Genomic DNA, 14,724 nt, shown 5'->3' with positions numbered 1-14,724 from the left:
TGATGCCAACACCAAGACCATCACCAGAAGTGTTGCCTGGACTTTAGACTTCCAAGACTCTGAACTGTAAGCAATACATTCTGTTTTCTTTACAAGTCACCTGGTTCCAGGTTTTTACATTATAAGCAACAGAAATGGACTAGGACGGCGTTCATGGGTGTGGATATCAGGTGGGGGATACTCAGGGTGCAGAGTGTGCCCACCCTGCTCAGCGAACTTGGTGTGGGGTATGGGTGGGCAGACAGGGCAGCAGGAGGAGCAAGGAAGGGGGTCCAGGTGACCGTGGTTCCCATGTGTCCTGGTTTCCTTCCCACAGTGAAGGGCTGTGGGTAAATGAGTGCGTGTCTGCCCACCCATGGGGGGCTCTTAGGAAAATAACACAGCCATGAAGTTTCATTTCCAGACATTTGTGGTCATCTAGGTGAGCAATGAAAAGGCCCCAGTAGCTGGGTGGAAAAGAAATACATTTCAGTGACTTTTTTTTTTACCCAGGTGAAATTCACACAGCACACACTAGCATTTTAAAAGTGAACAATACAGTGGCATTTAGTGCATTCACAATTTCACAGAACCACTATTCAGTTCCAGAACATTCTCATCACCCCAATACCCAGTAGCAGTCACTCCTCATTTTTCCCCTCCCCAGCCCCTGACAACCATGAATCTGCTTTCTGTCTCTTTGGATTTGCCTGTTCTGGACATTTTATATAAATGGAATCATACCCGTTGTGGCCTTATGTGTCTGACTTCTTTCACTGAGCATCATGCTTTCAAAGTACATCCACATTGGAGAAGGGGACTGGACTGCCCTCCCACAACCAGGCACACCTAGCCAGCACCTCGGGTCCTGCCCAGTGACCTGAGGTATGGAGCCGGGGACCGGACCCTCCTCCAACAACCAGGCACACGATGCCAGCACCTCGGGGCCCACCCAGGGACCCGGGGCATGGAGAAGGGGACCGGGCCACAGTCCCACAACCAGGCACACCATGCCAGTGCCTCAGGGCCCACCCTGGGACCCAGAGCATGGAGAAGGGGACTGGGCCACCCTGACACAACCAGGCTCACCATGCCAGTGCTTCGGGGCCTGCCCTGGGACCCAGGGCATGGAGAAAGGGACCGGACCTCTCTCCTACAACCAGACACACCACACCAGCCCCTTGGGACCCACCCACTGACCCAAGGCATGGAGAAGGGGACCGGACCTCTCTCTTACAACCAGACACACCACACCAGCCCCTTGGGGCCCACCCGGTGACCCGAGTCATGGAGAAGGGGACTGGACCCCCCGTCCCACAGCCAGGAACACTGCTCCAGCACTTTGGGGTCTGCCCAGGGACCAGAGGCATGGAGAAGGGGACCAGACACACCCCACAACTAGGCACACTGCCAGTGCCAAGGAGCATACCAAAAACAGCACCTCCACGTGGGTGGCCCACCACAGCCACCACAATAACCATGGCTGCCCCGAAAGCAACTAGACACCACAACCACCACGCAGATTGTCCACCAGTCACTGGAGTGCATTGACACAAGGAGAGTCACCAGCAGAGACCAAAGAAAAGAAGAGGATGTCTCTTTCCACAAAGCCCATTTCAGAGTGACAGAAGAAGCATCTGCTCTGTGATAATATTGGGGGACCTGATCACACCTCTCAGCATTGGACAGACCATCCAGGTAACAAATTAACAGAGTAACCATTATTCTTTCAGAAGGAGAGAAGAAATGTAGGGCAATTAGAGGGGGAAGGGGACGGAATGAGGGAAGGGAAGAGATTGGTCAAGGCACATAAAGAATGATTATGAATATGCTAGTAATATTGATTTGATCAACATATCTCATTGTTGAACCCCCAAAATATGTATAATTGATTTTGACTCAATAAATAAAATAATTTTTTTTAAAAAACCAAACACACAAAGTCCATCCACATCGTAGCATGTGTCAGGGATTCATTCCTTTTCATGGCTGCATACTATTCCATTGGGTGAAGGACTACATTGTCCTGATCCGTTCTCTAGTCAATGGGCATTTGGGTTGGGTCCAACTTTTGGTCACTGTGAACAGGGCTGCTAAGAACACGGGTATGCGAATATCTGTTGGAGTCCTTGCTTCCTGCTCTCTTGGGTACCTACCTAGAAGTGGAATGTCTGGGTCAGATGTCAACGCTTCTCTTCATCAGTAATGTATCGTAGGTTATTCAGCATCTGAGCCTACAGACCCACCCCTCTTTCACGGCTCATGACACTCCATTGCAAGCACGCTTCTTTCTTCATTCAACCCAACTCCTAGTGATGCACACTTGGACTAAATGTTGGAGGAAAACTCTCAATGCCTCCAAAGTGGTCACCACCATATATTATCCTCCAACGTCAGCTCACAACCCACCTAAAAGGGGAAGGATTTAGCCTTTCACCTTTACCAATCTGATGGAAGAAATGGCATCTCAATGTTCGGGTAAGTCATTAGATTTTTCTGTTGTACCAACAATAGTTTTATATCTGCTCTGTCATGACGATTATTTGCAAAATCCTCAATTAGTCTCACTGGAGGACAATTGGAAGAGAGATGATTTTGTACCATTTTATTGTAGCTTTTTAAGGATCAGATATGATCTGCATTTCCTCTTTCTCTAACCACCACCCTTAACTGCATTGGGTGACCAGTTGTACATAATGTCAAAACCCCATAATTCTTCCTATGGGTATATGAGTGTTTGGTTTTCTTTCAAAAGGAATCCCTGGTCCCAATGAGCCTGCATCCAAACCAAACCCTTTCTTTCCTGTCATCCATACAGTTCTGAACATACCTGAATCCCAACTAGACTATAGACCTTAAGCGAGACAATCTCAAGGTCTATTTTCAGCTTTCTGGTCAACCAGAAAGGTCCCAGCTGAACTCAGTGGTGGTGAAAACACAGATGTGGGCATGTTTCAGGTAGTTAGTGCCCTTTAGGGAGAAAGTTAGCAGCCCTGTGAGTGCAGGTGGCCAGAGATCCCAATCTGAAAAAGGGAAGGCAGAAGGCTCTAGAAATGAGTTTGATTTTGTTGACTGAAGTCAGGGCGTGGGACAACAAAGGACAGGAACTAAAATTTAAGGAAAGCACATACTACCAGGGTATCCCCAGACCATTGGTTTGGGTAGCACAGACCTAACAAGAAATGAGTCTGAACTACCCAACGGAGGGGACCTTGGCAATGGGACTTTTAGAGGGTGCTTAAGGATTAGTCTCAGCTGCCTGCAATCTTGTATGGAGAGCAGAGAGCTCCATACCAAGGAATTTCAAATACTGGTCCAACCCAAGCCCAAAGCAACTGTGAAACTGACTCTTTCAGACACCAGCTCAAAAGGCAAAGCTCACATTGAAATATTTTCACTTACCTGGGTCGTCGAGGGCGTCGGCTAAGTCAAAGTCTCCTTGACCTATTGGGAGCAAACAGGGCATAAGTCACATCGTGATGGAAAGGTCAGGGTCCCACTTGTTCCCATCTGCAGGTTATTTCCTTAAAGCCTGGGATTCCACTGGGCTCAGAGACCAACCCCACCATGAGCTATGTGGGAGGTTCAATGTCCTCCAGAGTCAAACTCTCTCTCCTGGTCTCTCCAAATATTTGATCAGTCCAACCCCAAACCAATATCTTATCTCTCACAGCAAACTAGTTACCCTTACCAAAGAGACATCGTAAGAAAGACTGCATTGCTCTCTTAGAGGAGAGAAGGACAGGTCTTCTTGAATCTCTCAGCTGCCTCTAGCTACACATGTTCTCAAGCAGAACATGTGTACGTTTTGGGAAATTTGTGAATCTGTGCATTCTGCAAACGTGTATGGATGGCTACTGTGTGCTAGACACGCTGTTGCATGCAGGCAGGCCATGATAAAGAACAGTCCTCCCCAGTTCGTGAGGCCGGAGAGATGGGTGAACACGCCCCAAAGCAGACGCAAGGGGCAGTGGGCGGTTGTGTGAGCACCCGTGGAGGTCTTCCTGGAGGACAGGACAGGTGAGCGTCTCAGGGGAGCTGGATTGCTCACCGGGAGACATGCTACTCCATGTGTAGGTTTAAGACCCTGTGCTGGAATTCTGGGATATTTTCCTTTATTTACAAAGACAGAAGGAATCTTGAATGCAGATGTAACCACATGCTGCCCCTCGCTCTGGGGTTAGGGGTTACACAGGAGGTCAGAAGCCACGGCGGAGAGGAGGTTCACTCCTGTGCCTCAACTTCCCCAAAGGACATTCAAGAACATTCCAAACTAGGCCCTCCTCCCGGTGTTCAGAGGCTCAAAATATCTGTGTGCTCATGAGTTTCTGATGTACTAAAAATAATAAAGGGAAGTCTAGACAGAACCTGAAACGAGCTTTTGGCTTCCTTAACGACAACGCTAAAAGGAGTCTATGGACAAAAAGACTGCTTGACGGGTGGGGGTTGCTGCTGGAGGTAATGAGAATGCTCTGGAATTAGGTAGAGGGATGTTTGCACAACACTGTGAAATAACTAAAAAGAAAAAAAAATCACTGAATTGTTCACTTTAAAATGATTAGAATGGTAAATTTTACGTCTTGTAAATTTTATCTCAATAAAAATATTTGAAAGCAAAGTTGGAAAAAAGTTACACCAAGCTCCTTTCCTGCCAGCTAAAGCCGTCCTTCCCATATGTTTTTTTTTTCTTTTTTTTTCTTTTCCATTTGCTGCCTCTAAAATGAGAAAAGCCAGCTCAGAAAACCTTTGAGATCCTGATCAATTTGAGTCTCAACTTTTGGTAACTTTCTTTTCCCAGCTTTACTGAGATCTAATTCACATCCTCTACAATTCACCCATTTGTGTGAACAACTCAAGGGCGTTCAGTGCACTCACAATATTCTGCAACCAACACCTCTATTTAGTTCCATACCATTCTCATCTCCCCAAAAGGAGACCCTGTTCTCATTAGCAGTCCCTCCCCAAAACCCTTCCCCAACCCCTGGCAACCACTAGCCCGCTTTCTGTCTCTGTGGATTTGCCTGTCCTGGACATTTCATGTAATTGGAGTCCTGCACTAGGTGGTCTTTTATGTCTGGTGTCTGTCAGTGAGCGTGATGTGTTCAAGGTTCATCCACACTGTAGCGTGTGTCCGAGCCTCGTTCCTTTTCATGGTCAGGGAACTTTGAAGGAATCATCTTTCTAAACACGTCAGCTGCCTTCTTTGACTATCCCTCTCATAGCTTAGGGTTGTACATACCAGTGCCTTAGAGCATTTCCGGGCACTCCAGCATCCATCCTTCCTTCTGCCCACCCCAGGACGTCGGCATTACAAACATGCATATTTCCCAAATGAGGAAGCTGAGGTTCCAGAAGGTTCAGGACAAGGCTGGGGCAGAGTGAGAATTTGCCCTTGGCCCCTTGGGCAGCCTCATGCACAGCCACCAAGCCCTGTAAGGAGGCAGGGCCCCGGGGGGGGGGGACCAGGCCAGCTTTAGGTGCAAAGTGCCCTCCCCTGGTCTGTCTGTGCTTGTATTTGTTTGAGAGCATGGGGTCCCACAGACCCTACCATGGCCATGTGTGAAGGCTCCAAAGCTCCTTGCTGAGGAAGTGAGGGTCTGTCCGGAGGAGAGGGCACATCCCCCAGACAGGAGCCCCCTGAGTAAGGACAAAGCCACCGATGCAGAGGGCAGGGGGACTCTAAGCCCAGTCTGCACCTGCAGCTGCCCCAGAGCCCAGACTGGACACTGGCAGGTAGTGGTGCAGTTGCAGGACACCCAGACAGACATTTCTCTCAAACTCCTGGGGCCCCGTGTCCTTTCTGGATGTTTGTCTCTGTTGCCAGACCCCCTGTGGCTTGCTTTATGGGGGATCACCCAGTCCCTCTTTGCACCCTCTGGCTTTCTTGGTAACCTTGTCCAGGCTGCCAAGACAGGGCTGGGGGAACAGGGGGTGACATCAGCCTCCTGGATTCCTAAGACATGTTCCTTCCAGAGCCCTCAAGCCAAGCACCTCAGCGATGCACGCACCTCGGGAATTTGGATTCCAGTCACCCTTTACAGTGTGCAAATAACTTTCACCACGTTACACCTTGGCACATCCCAGCAATTCCACGCATCCTGTAAACAACCACGTCACAATCTCTGATCTGTGCACTCAGCCCAGCTACTCCCAGACATTGTCCCAGATAACCAGAGTCCTGTGTGTTATCTGTCCCCTCCTGGCCTCTCCTTTGCACAATATGTGGGCATGACCTGGGTGTTATCAGAAAAAAACTCCAGGCTATCCATGTCCCTGTGGGATCCCTGGTGGCCAGCCTCAGCTGGAGGGGTGGTGCTGGCATATCTCTTGTGGATATGTGGGTGGGGAGGCATGGACAGCTCTAAGTATTTGGACATAGCCAAGGGCTTCCCCATTCTGTGTCCCTTTTCAGCAGATTCCTTCCTTCAGCTTTGAGATGTTCCAGAAGACCATGGGGGGTGGCAGGAGGTAGGGGTGTGCGTAGAGGAAGTCGAGCCTGGCGGTTTTAGGTTTTGTTTGGTTTTAGAAATTGCATTGCAGGCAGAAGTTGCTGTGAGCGTGACTCTCACACACCGAGGGTGGTGTCGGTCTCACCCAGACCTTGTTACATAAACCAGGCGGACTCCAGCCAGCGTCAGGCGGCCCAGGAACCGGAACAGTTTCCAGATCTCAATGCCAGGCAGGGATTCACTTCACTGGCGCCCTCTCCTCTCCAGAGAGGCTGCCACGAAGACAATGCAGGGGTCCCCGTGTGCTTTCAGTGGGTAGCCCTAGGTGGGAGTTCACCTACGTAGACGATGCCGATTCTGCGGTCTCAATCTCAGAGCAAGGTCAGCACTTTTATGGGGCTTATTTTCTGCTGAGAACGTAAGACAGGACATTGGAACACGAGATCTGTTTCTGAGGATCCCTGAAGGGGGGTCATCGGGGGCCTTCAGAGAAAACCTTCTGGAGTGGCTCATGGAGACATTCTTCTGTAGGGTGTGCTAACCAGACACCTCCCCAGTTTGAATTCCATCCCTGGGAGATTCTAAGAGGTTTCCTATTGGAATTTTTTTCCTCTGACAATTTTATGTTTGTTCAGGCCCACAAGTTAAATTGACTAACAGCAATTTTGCAAAGCAAGGAACACTTTTTGTTAGACTAAGTAGTCCCCCCTTATCCGCAGAGAAATACATACCTTGAAACCTCATGTAGTTCTGAACCACATATATGTTTTTTTTCCTATATGTACATACCTATGATAAAGTTTAACTGATGCATTAGGCACAGTAAGAGACTAACAGTAATGAATGATAAAACAGAAAACTATAAAAATACACTGCAATAAAAGTTATGTGAAAGTGGTGTCTTTCTCAAAATATCTTATTGTGCTATTCCTCGGATAAGCAAAATATCTGAGAGCAAACCTGTGGATAAGGGGGGAATTATTCGTGATAAAAACACAATGCCCGGGTGCTTGCAGGTGGGTAAAGATCACCGGCCATCTGGCAATGGTTACGCATGAAAGAGAGAAACAAACCCACCCTCAAGCTTCTGCTTTCCCCCGAGTTATTTGCTTCATCTAAAAGAGAAAGTCAGCTCCAGGAAGATTCAGAAAAGAAGAAAAAAAGAAAAACACGGGGACTGTCTAAAGCCCTGACACCAAACATAGCTATTGCCAGCAGAGTTTATTCACTGCTGAATCGAATCCGAGTCTTCTGCACCTGTCCTGTGACGTGCAACCATGCTGGTAAGTGCAGACTTTTAGTATTTTACTGTTCAAACCAATGTCTTTTTATTGGCATCCCCTTGAGAAACATTCGCCCTCTTTCAAGCAAGCGTTTTCCAGTTCTTTGCACTTTGCATAGGAATTGACCCGTTTCCTGTGAAGCGTGGGTTCATTTAAACCTATCTGTCTGGGGTCAATGGCTGCGGATTAAGCCACTTTGTGAGTTTTAAATCTAAGTGACCTTCCTGCCCTTGAAGAATCTCGCTGAGGGGACAGAGCTGGGAGTTCCCATAGCTGGCACAGGGACTCTAAAGGGAGCAAATCCAGATTTCCTTCAGGCAAGGCAAATGCTTGTTTTTCACTCTGGTTCAACAGTTTTAGAAAATACGTTCAGAAAGCGTACAATAGCGACTCTTTCCCAGGATGGTGTGATTTACAGAGGGTAGAAAATATACCCTACGGCTAGATAAGTAGTTTAGTGTAAAACAGAAAGCGAAAGAGGAAGTCTGCCCACGTACAGCGAGGACCTGTTCCAGGTGAGTGTAGGTTCGCCACCCGCGGAGTGCAGCTTCCCCCCCTGGAACAGCTGTGCGACCGAATCCATCCTGCTCTCTAATTTTGCATGAGGTTTTTGCTTTCGGCAGGATTGCAAATATTACTACCGAGAGCTGGATTCTCACCCTCCACACCTCAACTTGTGTATCTGGGGACTCTGTGACCTGAGAAAAATGTCATAAACTATCCAATGACACAATAGCAGACGGCATCTCCTATAAAGTGACACCTGCACATGGATCCCCAGGAAGTGGGTGACACCACGCTACGCTTCAGCAGGTCTAAGTGGGCCCAAGACATGGCATTTCTCACCAGCTCCAGGGGGATGTTTAGGCCTCAGATCTATGAACTCTCATTTTGCAGGACAGAAACTTTGTCTTTGTTTTTTGGGCTTCCATAAAACAGAAACACAGACTGGGTGACTCAGACATTTGTTGTCTTCCCATCCTGGAGACTGGAAGTCTGAGATCAAGGTGTGGCAGGGCTGGTACCTCCTGAGGCCTCTCTCCTTGGCTTGTAGGCACGTCTTCTCCCTGAGTCCCCACATGGTCGTCCCTCTGTGCGTATCTGTGTCCTAATCTCCTCCTCTTTTAAGGACACCAGTCCTGTTGGATTAGGGCCTCCTGTAATGACCTTGTTTTGCCTTATAAACCTCTTTAAAATATAGACACACCTGAGATACTAAAAGTTAGGACTTCACCAAATGAATTTCGGGGGAGGACACAGTTTAAGCCATAGTAGACTTAACCCTCTGACACATGATCCACTGCAACAGAGCTGTTGATGGACACCTGGCGGAGTGCAAAGAATCTGGACATGGTAATCTGGAGAGCCTATTCTGTCCCAGCTGTGTCACCTCCTGGCCCGTGCCCTCAGCAATACCCTTTCCCAATCCCTGGCGTAGTTGGGATAACCATAATTCTGCTGAAAACACAGGACCACAGAGAGGGGTTGGTGGAACAGCATGCAGAAAGAGCTTCCCAAACCCAGAGGTCTTGCAGCACAGAGGAATTGTCATTACTAGAAACCCACGCTGCTGCCCAGTGGCCATTCCATCCGGGCAGTCACCCATGTCCTGTGCCTTGGGTGACAAGGAAAGACCCTTGGGCAGCGTCTTTCGAAGACAGCCGTTCACGGAGGGCTGGGTCCACAGGAGCACTCTCCTGTCAGCCTCAGGAATCCCCTTTCAGTGCCTCTCTGACCCTGAAGGGCATGAAAATCCTTGCAGAATCTGGCTGCACGCAGACCCTGGACAAACAGGTCTGGGTGGGGCTAGGACTTTGAATTTCTCACCAGCTCCTGGGAGGATGCAGACACTGTTGACTTGGGGACCCCACTTTGAGAAGGTCACGATGTGAACGGCAATAACATCCTTTATCCTTGGGGTGACGTTACACCCTCCAGATGCCCCAAACTGCCATTTCAGGGTTCCAGAAATCATCACCCCCAAGGAGAGCAAGAGCCTCAGTTATGGGGGTTAGGGGGCTTCCTGCAAGCAAAGAGCTTCTGGCTGCCTGTTCTCATGGGCAGGAGGGGAGGGGGCGATCTTGGATGGACCCAGCGTGAGCAGCTACAAATCTCCCACGTCGCTGTCTGCTGGCGCAGCTTCAGAGAGACCCTGTGAGTGACTCCAGGAAACACTAGAGGAAGTGGTTCTGCTCTGGGCTTCCAATGCCCTGACAATGTCTTGTGTGGGGTGGGGGCTTTTGCTGTCTTGCAGAGAAAACCACCCTTCAGGTGACGCTTTGACAGTCCTGGGACATGGCCACTTCCCAAAAGTCCTGCAAGATCCCTGAAGATAGTGAGTTATGTTGTTATCTCCACCTGGAAACTGAAAAACTAGCAGCTCTGGGTGGGGGCTTTGGGCACCCCCCAGGTGATTCTGACATGCAGTGCAGAGGTGGGAAGGCACAACCCTACACCAGGGGATCCCCAGATTTCAAGGCACAGGAGAAACTGTTGGAGGGCTGCTGGAACTTCCAGCACCAAGATCAGCTTGAGGAAGGTGGGGGGAAAGGGTGGGACTCTGCATTTTAACCCCATTCCCCAGCAATCCTGACGCCCACTGAGATCCGCACCCACCTCCCCTGGAGTATCAGCACTTTGTCTAGATGGTGTTTTATTGCTATGACAAAGGTAAGACACAGAAAATAATTGGAAGGAAATATTTTTTAAAGACCTCAGGAGGCATTTACCCAATTTTAAAAGAATGTTGTTTGGGTGAAACCCACTATCTTGCTGTTTTGTTTTTTAATCTTGAAAATGATTTCCTTGGGAGTCATCAGGAAAAGTCACCTGAACTCTCTCAGCGGAATCGACTTTGCGGGAAGAGCCAAGTGCTTGGTGCCTGTCAACCTTTGCTCTCAAGCGGTCAGTGATTTCTACAGCGGCTGTGCTCACTGAAAAGGCAGTCACTCACACCCACCCCCAAGGCTGCAGCTTGGGGACAGGAAAATAGAACAACATAAAGATTTTAATAGCCTCACATACTGCAACAGCACCAAACACATAAATATTTCTGGGGACATAGATGGGTGGGCCTGGGTAATGCTTCAAGGCAGAAAGACCTTGCAGGCCCCCAGCCTCTCTCAAATGATCTACCAAGTTAGGCCCTTGGACACTGTAGTGGATTGAATTATGTCCCCCCAGAACTCATTGGAGCTTGAACTGTGTCCACCAAGTTTTATGTATTAGAAACTTAGCCCCCACAGTGACTGTTAAGAGAGTGCGTAATCCTATTATAGTAACTGAAAGGTGGAGTCTTGAAGAGGTGATTGGATTGTAGGACCGTGCAGTAGCGAATGGATTAAAAATGGTGGTCAAGGGTGTGCTTCTGAGGGCTTTAAAACAGGAGTCAGTGGCCCTCTCTACTTCCACCATTTTGCAATGTGAGACCCCTGGGTCACTGTCACCACCACCAGATGGACTTTGGACTTCCCAGCCTCAGAAACTGTAAGCAATAAGCTTCATTTTTTTATAAACCACCCAGTTTCAGGTATTCTGTTACAGCAACACAAAACAGACTAATACAGGCAGTGACTGCAGAAAAATGAAAACAGACCATGATGGTGAATTCCATGTGTGCAATTGGCCAGGCTTTGGTGCCCAGTTGTTCAGTCAACACCCATCCCAATGATGCTAAGAAGGTATTTTTCAAATGTGATTAATACCAAATTCAGTTGACTTTAAGGTAAGGAGAGGGTCCTCGAGGATGTGGGTAGGCCGCGTCCCATCAGTTGAAGGCCTTAAGAAAAAAAGACCAAGGTGTCCCAGAGGAGAATAAATTGTGCCTCAAGACTGCAACATAGGGATCATGCCTCACTTTACACCCTGTCCTGCCCTACAAATTTTAGACTTGCCACTTCCCATGTTGTATGAGCCAATTTTTAAAAATAAACATCACTCTCGATAGATTAGATAGATGGGTAATAGAAAAGTAGATAGATGATTGATAGATAGGTAGAGATATAAGATAGATCAATGATGGAGTTAGAGAAATAGGAAGGTAGAGATGATAGATATGCATGGATGATAGATAAGTGATAGTACAGACAGAATGATAGATCTAGAGAGGTAGATGATAGGATATATATAGAGAGGGAGATAAGGATGTAGACATAGATATAGTGATACAAGGATAGATTGATACAGAGATATTCTATTGGTTCTATTTCTTTGGATACACATATTAATAAACAAAGGAAGAAGAAAATAAAAATGACCCCCACTCCACTGTGCAGAAAGCAGTACTGCGACATTTTGTAGCCTACCTATCTACGAGTATCTATAAATCTATAGAAACATATCATGCTTTTAACTTTCTGTGTAAGATTTTGCTATATAACAATGCACACATCTTTGTTTTTAAATCTTGGTTTTCACACATGGTCTATCCCCTTTCCCCAGATGTTAGAATTCACAGTCCACAGCAGGGTATCTCAGCCTCAGGACTGTGGCCTTTTGGGCTGGAAATGTCTCTGGCAGGTTGCAGTGCTTGTGGCCTCTGAAGCAGCAGTGAAGACCTCACAGGAGAGGTGTCCTGGGGAGTCCCCTCTGCAGATGGTGCCCCAGGTTTCTACCCCCTGGCTGCCAATCTGAGAGCAGAAACATGGGGATGAAACTGGCCACTCAAAGGAAAGAGGAGTTGGGATCCCAGGAAGAGGAGGCATTTCCTGGTCTCTGTGCTTGTCTGGTTGCTGCCTCCAATATGTACCAAATGTCTCCACACCAGGTGACAAGAGGTCATAGACTTTTTCTGATTGGCCTTGTCCTGGCCTCTCACTCTTCAGTGAGCTGACTGTGGAGTGCTGTGTCCCTGTTCAAGGGCCTTCCTATTTTACAGGATCCTACAAGTGTGTTCTGACAATAAGAGATCCATTCAGAAATGTCCTAGACAGCTCCTGCCTCCTTTCCTGTGCAGGAGGGTGACATTCCCAACTTGTCCCCTCTCCCTGGGTTAGAAGTTCCCTGCTAGCAGGTTCTTCAGCACAGCACTAATGACACTTGGGGCTGGACAACTCTATGCCATGGGGGCTGTCTTGCACGTCACAGGATTTGAACAGCATCCCTAGTCGCCACCCACTAAATCCCAGTAGCAACCTCCACTCAGTTGTGACAACCAAACATGTTTCCAAACATTGAAAAATGTTCCTTGACAGGTAAGATTATCCCTGTGTGGTAAACCACTTTTATAGATAGATAGATAGGTGGATAGATACATAGACCAATAATAGATGATATACAGGTGGATGGGTAGATATAGATAGATAACAGGTGATAGATAGTAGATGTAGATGGCTGATAGAGATAGATAAACAGGCAGGTAGGTAGGTAGGTACGTAGGTAGATAGATAGATAAATGATAGATAGATAGATAGATAGATAGATAGATAGATAGATAGATAGATAGATAGATAGATAGACAGACAGACAGACAGACAGACAGACAGACAGACAGACAGGGTCTTCCACGGTAAGGCAGGAGTTCCTGACCTTAGCACTACTGACACTTGACATTTAGGACTGGATGAGTCTTTGCTGTGGGGAGCTGTTGCTGAACGTTGAACAGCGTCCCTGGGCTCCATCCCCTCCATGACAGTAGCACCCCACTCCCAGTTGTGTCAACAAAGAGACTCCAGATATTGCCAAGGGTCTCTCAGAGATCCAAGTCATGGCTGGACCATAGCATGTCTACCTAGGGGGTGTCACTTTAAGCCTGCATGTGAGTGATGCAATTTCATTTTTTATTAACTTTTTAATTTTATTTTTATTGAAACATAGTTGATTGTACATGTCTATGACACACAGAGTTGAATATCAACACCTGTGTGCAATATGTGATGCTCAAATCAGATAATTAGTATATTCAACATTATACCATGTAATCATTTTTCTTCACCCTTTTCCAATTCCTCCCTTACCTCCCCCCACTTTCCCACCTCTGGTAACCTCAGTTCTGTTCTCTCCTTTTGAAAGTTCAATGTATCATTATGATCGTTGTTTCCTTTTCTTTCTTTCTTTCTTTTGTTTATTTTTTAGCTCCCACTTATGTGTGAGGAAATTGCAGCATTTCTCTTTCTGTGCCTGGTTTATTTCACTTAATATAATTCTCTCTAAGTTCATCCATGTTGCTGTGAAGGGCAGAATTTCATTTTTTTTTTTTTTTGGTAGAGTAGTGTTCCATTGCATATATATACCACATTTTCCTTATCCAGTCATCCATTGATGGACATTTAGGTTGGTTCCAACTCTTGGCCATTGTAAACAGAGCTGTGATAGACATGGGAGTGCAGGTATCCCTTCAACACAATGGTTTTCATTCTTTTGGGTATAAACACAGTAGTGGGATTGCTGGAACATACGGCAATTCTACCTGTAGTTGTTTGAGAAACTTCTGTACTGTTTTCCATAATGGCTGTGCTAATTTACAGTCCACAACAGTGTAGGAGGGTGCCCCTTTCTCTGCATCCTCACCAGCTTTTATTATTCTCTGCCTTTTAGATAATAATTGGTCTATCTGGGGTGAGATGATATCTCAGTATGATTTTGATGTGCATCTCCCTGATGCTGAGTGATGTTGAGAATTTTTTCATGTGTCTGTTGGCCATTTGTACATCTTCATATGAGAAATGTCTATTCAGCCCCTTTGCCCATTTTTTAGCCAGGTTACTTGTTATTTTATTGTTAAGTTATTTGAGTTCCTTGTATATTCTGGATACCAATCCTTGGTCAGATGCACAGCTTGCAAATATTTTCTCTCACTCTGTACCTTGTCTTTTCTCTCTGTGAATTGTTTCTTTTGTTCTGCATAAGCTTTGTAGTTTGATATAATCCCATTTGTTTATTTTTCCTGTTTGCCATGCTTTTGCTGTCATATTCACAAAGTCTTTGCCCAGTCCTACATTCTGAAGTGCTTTCCCTCTGTTTTCTTTTAGGAGTTTTATAGTTTCAGGTCTTATTTTACGTCTTCAATCTATTTT

At 46.9% G+C, this 14,724-nt stretch overlaps 1 protein-coding gene across 1 annotated transcript in view; it reads right to left on the bottom strand.

Annotated features, from left to right (window-relative positions):
- Window positions 1-14,724, bottom strand: part of XG (Xg glycoprotein (Xg blood group)) — a 43,793-nt gene that overhangs the window by 23,773 nt on the left and 5,296 nt on the right. Inside the window, exon 2 of the mRNA XM_063083948.1 lies at window positions 3,382-3,423. Coding sequence (XP_062940018.1) covers window positions 3,382-3,423 — 42 coding nt within the window. The remainder of the gene's footprint in view (window positions 1-3,381; window positions 3,424-14,724) is intronic.

The sequence above is a fragment of the Cynocephalus volans genome, chromosome X (genome assembly GCF_027409185.1).
Source record: "Cynocephalus volans isolate mCynVol1 chromosome X, mCynVol1.pri, whole genome shotgun sequence".
NCBI lineage: Eukaryota > Metazoa > Chordata > Mammalia > Dermoptera > Cynocephalidae > Cynocephalus > Cynocephalus volans.
Note: the sequence above shows the minus strand (reverse complement) of the source record. Positions and strands in the feature narration are given on the sequence as shown.